General features: G+C 47.8%; 1 protein-coding gene across 1 annotated transcript in view; it reads left to right on the top strand.

Annotated features, from left to right (window-relative positions):
• Positions 1–5,325, top strand: part of TMCC3 (transmembrane and coiled-coil domain family 3) — a gene marked incomplete at both ends in the record, with an annotated part of 78,359 nt that extends 73,034 nt beyond the window's left edge. Inside the window, one exon of the mRNA XM_080705491.1 lies at positions 5,023–5,325. Within this exon, the coding sequence (XP_080561617.1) occupies positions 5,023–5,325 (303 nt within the window). The remainder of the gene's footprint in view (positions 1–5,022) is intronic.
• Positions 5,326–6,000: the final 675 nt, after the last annotated feature.

Consider the following 6,000-nt stretch of genomic DNA (forward strand, 5'->3'; position numbering starts at 1 on the left):
AAGGGAGAAAATTGAAAACAGTGATTTCTCCTGCAGTGTGTGAGCTGCAGCTTCAAGTGCACGTGTTTTAGTGTGCCTTGTGTGGAGGCCGAGCCTGTGCCAATCCCAGGCGTGTGCCCCTGCCGTTCCGTGACGCCAGGCACCAGATGGCTGGTGGGAACCGTGGCCCTGGGAGCCTGAGGCAGAGGACACTTGAGGGGGTGTGTGTGTGTGTGTGTGCGCACGCGTGCACATGTGTGTGTGTGTGCACGTGTGCACATGATAGCTGGCTCTGTATGGTTGGAATTGTCACTGCTGACTGGCCTGAGAAACTTGAACCATTGAAATTGTTCTGTTAGCCGAGGGTGGTGGCACATGCTTGTAATCCCAGCATTCGGGAGGCTGAGACCGGAGGATCACAGTTCACGGACAGCCTCAGCTACTTAGTGAGGCCCTCTGCAAATCAGTGAGACCCTGTTTCAAAATAAAGAATGAAAGTGCCGGGTGTGGTGGCGCACGCTTGTAATCCCATGCTTGGGAGGTGGAGACAGGAGGATCGCGCAGGTTCAAAGCCAGCCTCTCTGGCTTAAGAGACCCTGTTTCCAAATAAAAATATAAAATAGGTCTGGGAGTGTAGCCTGGAAGTAGAAGGGTTTCCAAGAACACCAGTACCACCAAAAAAAATTTTTTTAATAAAAATAAAAAAAAAGAATTTAAAAAAATACGGCAGGGGGTGTAGCTCGGAGGTCAAATGCCCCTATGTTCCATCCCAGACCCACACACACACAAAAAAAAAATTGTTCTGTGTTGCTCAGTGAACAGTATAGTCAATTATTAGGTCCTTCTGTTTTCAAACAGGTCTGGGAGGTCTTGCATAGTGTCTGAATATATGGTTTTCTTATTTAAGGACTGGTTTAAGTTCATATTTTTCATATACATATATAATATATATATATATATGAATATACACCAGTGGTGTTTTACTTCCAAGAGCTATACCTTCAACTCTTTTTATTTATTTTTTTTTTATTATTTTTATTAACATGAGTGTGCGCATGTGGTACTAAAGATTGCACGCAGGGCATTCTACCTCTAAGCTACACCACCAGCCCTTTTTATTATTTTTTTATTTTTTAAAACAGGGTCTCGAGTCAGGCGTGATGGCACACATTTGTAATCCCAGCATTTGGGAGGCTGAGACAGGAGGATCGCGGTTCGCGAACAGCCTCAACTACTTAGTGAGGCCCTTAGCAACTCAGTGAGACCCTGTTTCAAAATAAATAAAAAATAGGACTGGGGGTGTCGCCCAGAGGTAGAATGCCCCTAGGTTTCATTCCTAGTACTATTAAAAAAATAAAAAAAACAGTGCTCAACCCAGGTGTGGTGGTGCACGCTTTTAATCCCAGCACCCATGATGCTGAGACAGGAGGATAGTGGTTTGTGGACAGCCTCAGCTACTTAGTGAGGCCCTCTGCAACTTAGTGAGGCCCTGTTTCAAAATAAAGAATAAAAAATAAGGCAGGGGTTGTAGCTAGGAGGTCGAATGCCCCTGAGTTCCATCTCCAAACCCCACCAAAAATAAAAAATAAAAAATAGGGCTGGGGATGTAGCTTGGAGGTAGAATGCTCATGGGTTCCATTCCCAGTACCACAAAAATAAATTATTAAATAAATAAATAAAAACAGGATCTCTCTAGGTTGCTGAGAATCTCACTAAATTGCCAAGGATGTCTTTGAAATTGCGATCCTCCTGTCTCAACCTCCCAAGTACTGGGATTACAAACATCTGCTACCATGCCTGGCTCATTTTTTATTTTGAAATAGAGTCTAAGTTGCTGAGGCAGGCCTCCAACCTGCAATCCCCCTGTCTCCGTCTCCCTAGTACTTTACAAGCATGGGCCACCATGCCCAGCTTGTTCTCGGTTCTTAAGAAACATACTCTAGGGGTAAAGAGGTCAGATCAAGGGAGGGACTTCACAAGAGGAACTTGGACGATCAGAAGAGTTTATGTCAGCATTTCTCAGTTTTATCCCGAGGTTGGAATTGTCAAAGGAACATCTGTGTAAATAACGGTAGGGATCTTTCTTGTCATGGTGTTTCAAGTCCCAGCTCTACCTTTTCCTCTCTGTGTGACCCTGGAGGAGTTAACACTCTGTAAATATCAATGAGCTCCACCTTGAAAGGGCAAATCCCCCCCCACCCCCCGCAGTAGTGGGCATAAAACCCAGGGGCATTCTACCTCCAAGCTCCACCCCCAGCACTAGTTTTTATTCTTTATTTTGAAATAGGGCCTCACTGAGTTGCAAAGGGCCTAAGTAGCTGAGGCTGGCTTTGAACCGTGATCCTATCTCGGTGCACGATTGGACTAAGACGTTTAAATGAGTCATAACCAGTCATCAGTTAGTGCCGGCCACTCTTCATTACATCGCTCTGCAGCCACGTTTGGGGTTTTTAGCTCCGCAGGTGGGTGCGCTCAGCCCCATTCTTATTTCCTCTTTTTTTGGTGGTTTTTTGTTTTTTGTTTTTTGTTTTAATAATCAGGCATGTAACAGGGCGGGCTAGAATCGATGAGGGTGAGTGTTGTCCACAGGGACATACGTATTATATTGTTTTAAGTGATTGAGTGTTTCCCCCCTTTCTTTTTAAACCCTGAATTCCCAGTTAAAAGTATTTAAACACAATCCCTTCCTCTGTTCTCCTCCTCTAAAAGTCCAATGGTGGCCTAAAAATTGTGGGCTCAATATCTCCTGGTGCCGTAACCAAAATTCCTTGCAATTCACCACTTCATTTTCTTGGATTTTTCTTTTAGTAAAATATGTGACGGTGGCTCTGAGCCAATTCTGAAATCAGCCCGTTTGTCTGTTCAGTCCATCTCCACAATAAAGATGAACAGGTGTGCCTCAAGTGTCGGTCTTTTGTCTTCTTCTATCACCTTCTCTATGCCGTGTCTAAAATGGAAGACATTGTGGGCCCATCGTTAAAAAGAACGCCCAATTCCCGGGCATGCCGCTATTGCAGAAAGCCAGCTCTTTTCGCATGTGAAGATCTGAAGAAGTTTTATCCTCTGGTTGGTAGCCTCACATGATGAAAGTTACTATAGTAACAGAGAACCGGGTTCGTTGGCCCATAGAGTATATTCAGCAGAAGAAAAGCAAATCAATATTGAAGCCATTATGCTTGCTTAAAACCTGCAAAGATGAGTATTTAAATTGCAAAAACACATTGGCAAATGATTTAGACAATGGACTGGTGAAGTAAAGGCTCTTTAGCTCTCCCTAAGGCATTTTCTCCCAGGAGGCTCGCAGGCTTTCTTTTTTTTCCCTCTTGAAACTCAAGTCCTGTTACTGGCACCCAGTCTCTTTAATACTAAGCCAGTGTGTAGCACTGGGGCGTGCAGCGCTGGCCCGTGCTGAGAGGACGCGGGGGGGGGGGGGGGAGGGTTCCTGTCTCTGCATGCAGCTTATGTCTCTTGGTTGGAGGGAAGGGTTGGAGGGACACGTGACCTAATCTGATGGACTGGCAAAGGCCACCCTTGGGATGTGACCGTCGGTCGAGGTAAGACCTGAAAGATGAATGGGACCAGACCACCGGTGAAGACACAAGCGTGGGGAGGCCCACATTTCAGACAGAGTACATGGCACGGTACACAGGCCTCAGGTGAGCACATGCTCCTTTCAGAACGTGGAAAATGCCAAACTGGCCAAGAGCACTGTGCGGGGACTGGGGCTGGCATCAAGTGAGGCAGGAGAGGGTGGCCAAGCCTGGGTCATGCAGGGCCTCAAAGGACCACATGAAAGATGTGCAAGGATTTATGAAAAGGAGTGTCACAAACATTTTTAAAAGATCACTTGTACTACAGTGTGCCAATAAAAAATTTAAAAAATAAATCACTTGTGCTGCTGGGAGAATGAGAGGGTGTGTATGTTTGGGGTTGGAATTTAAGGGCACTGCAGGCAAGAGATCCTAATGAGTTAGATTGGAGCGGAGGCTGGGGGGGGAGATAAACGGACTGATCAAGAAGGCATGGATGCTGCCTGGGAGGTTGATGAGAGGTACCAAGGGTGCCTCACTGGCTCCGGTGTGAGGCTCAGGGGGCTGTTTCTCAGAAAAGAAACACTGTATGGGAAGTGGTTGACTGCAGGCGCAGGACACGTGCTCTAATGCACGTTGGGATGTGTTGTGTGGCACTGGAGATGCATTCTTGTGGATGTGAGCTCACCTCAGAAGAGATGGCCAGGCCAGAGAGACCGTCAGAGGCATCGCCTTTTGGTAATCAGAGCCTTCGCTGGGTGTGGTGGCTCCTGCCTGTAATCCCAGTACTTGGAAGGCTGAGACAGGAGCATTGCAGGTTCTCCGCCAACCTCGGCAATTTAATGAGTGTTTCAACCTCTGCAAGTTCCTGAAACCCTGTTTCAAAATAAGGATAAAAATAGGGCAGGGGATATAGCTCAGAGGTAGAATGCACCTGGGTTGTTCAATCCTCAGTATCACATACAAAAAAAATAAAGCCTTGTAATGCACAGATCTGGGGAGAGAACCTGCATGGGCCAGAGTCAGTCTCATCCCCCTCCCTCCTTGCTGCCCCCTCCTGGTCACTGCACAGACGCACAAGTCCTCTGAGCAGTGGACGTGAGGACCAGCAATGGAAACTAACAGAAAATTGCCAAAGTGGAGCTGTCTGCTGTCACAATGCAGCCCCACCTCTCCTCTGTTTTGTCCCCAATGCTACCAACAGTCGCCCATATTGCAGGTTCATTGATCGCAAATATATGTGGAGTCAACCTGAATTCCACATCCAGGGTATTTTATGGTGGTGTGCACATGATCATTTTATCCATGAAAAGCAGGGTAAAATGAGCCTGGAGGTTCTTGTGCGACACCTCGGTCTGTCACCCTCATCATCATCGTCGTCCTCATCAGTGGTTTTGGAAGCTGCCCAGGTGTGAGCGCCCTGAGCCTGGGGGGTTCTGCACATCTGGACCTGCGCTCACACGTTGCCCGTGATCTCAGCCACATTTGATCCTCACTCTGCTCTTGCCCACAGGAAGCCCTGGAGTCCTGCCAGACCCGCATCTCGAAGCTGGAGCTCCACCAGCAGGAGCAGCAAACCCTGCAGACGGACGCGGTGAACGCCAGGGTGTTGCTGGGGAAGTGCATCAACGTGGTGTTGGCCTTCATGACCGTCATCCTGGTGTGCGTGTCCACCATCGCCAAGTTCGTCTCGCCCATGATGAAGAGCCGCTTCCACATCCTTGGCACCTTCTTCGCTGTGACTCTGCTTGCCATATTTTGTAAAAACTGGGACCATATCCTGTGTGCCATAGAGAGGATAATAATACCAAGATGAAGCCGTCGGTTCCTGCCTTCACGTTCTCTCGTTTTTTTATTTTAAAGAAAACTCTGTGCATACTACCAAAATTTTTAAATGAATGGTTGTGCCGACCGGAGGTCACGAGGACTGGAGCTGCGTGGTGTAAATAGCTACAGGTTTCTTAACTCAGTAGTGGTTGCCAGCTCAGCCCTGGACGCAGTTAATGTGAATCTGTCTCGGAGCGCTGCTCACTGCCTTAATCAGGCCTGACTTCCTGCCCACCTGGCTAGCCCCCCACGAAGGACCCTGTCTGTCAGGCACTTGGCATAATTAGGGACCCAGAAGAAAGGGGGTCTCCTTCTCCCTCTCTCTCTCTTTCCCAAAATCTCGATCATAGTTGAGCTTCACGGTTGCTGATGGTCATGTTTTCCCTGAGTCCTGTGACTAGCCAGCGTAGAACCTGATATGAGAAAGTGAAGACACACAGACGTTGGTGTGGTGTGCGCTTGCAGCCTGTGGAAGGACGGCGGATCACCGTCGTCATCCCCCTTGGCCACAGATGGCCACAGGTCCCACCACACACCCGCTGTTCAGGGCTCAGTTGTGTGTGACTTCGTAACACGGAAGTCTTAATGCCCGTTTGTCCAGCACAGGTCGACCGTACTGGTTTTGTTGCACTTTAAATGCTAAGATGCCAGAACTTAAGAATGG

The sequence above is a fragment of the Muscardinus avellanarius genome (genome assembly GCF_963383645.1).
Source record: "Muscardinus avellanarius genome assembly, chromosome: 11".
Lineage (NCBI taxonomy): Eukaryota > Metazoa > Chordata > Mammalia > Rodentia > Gliridae > Muscardinus > Muscardinus avellanarius.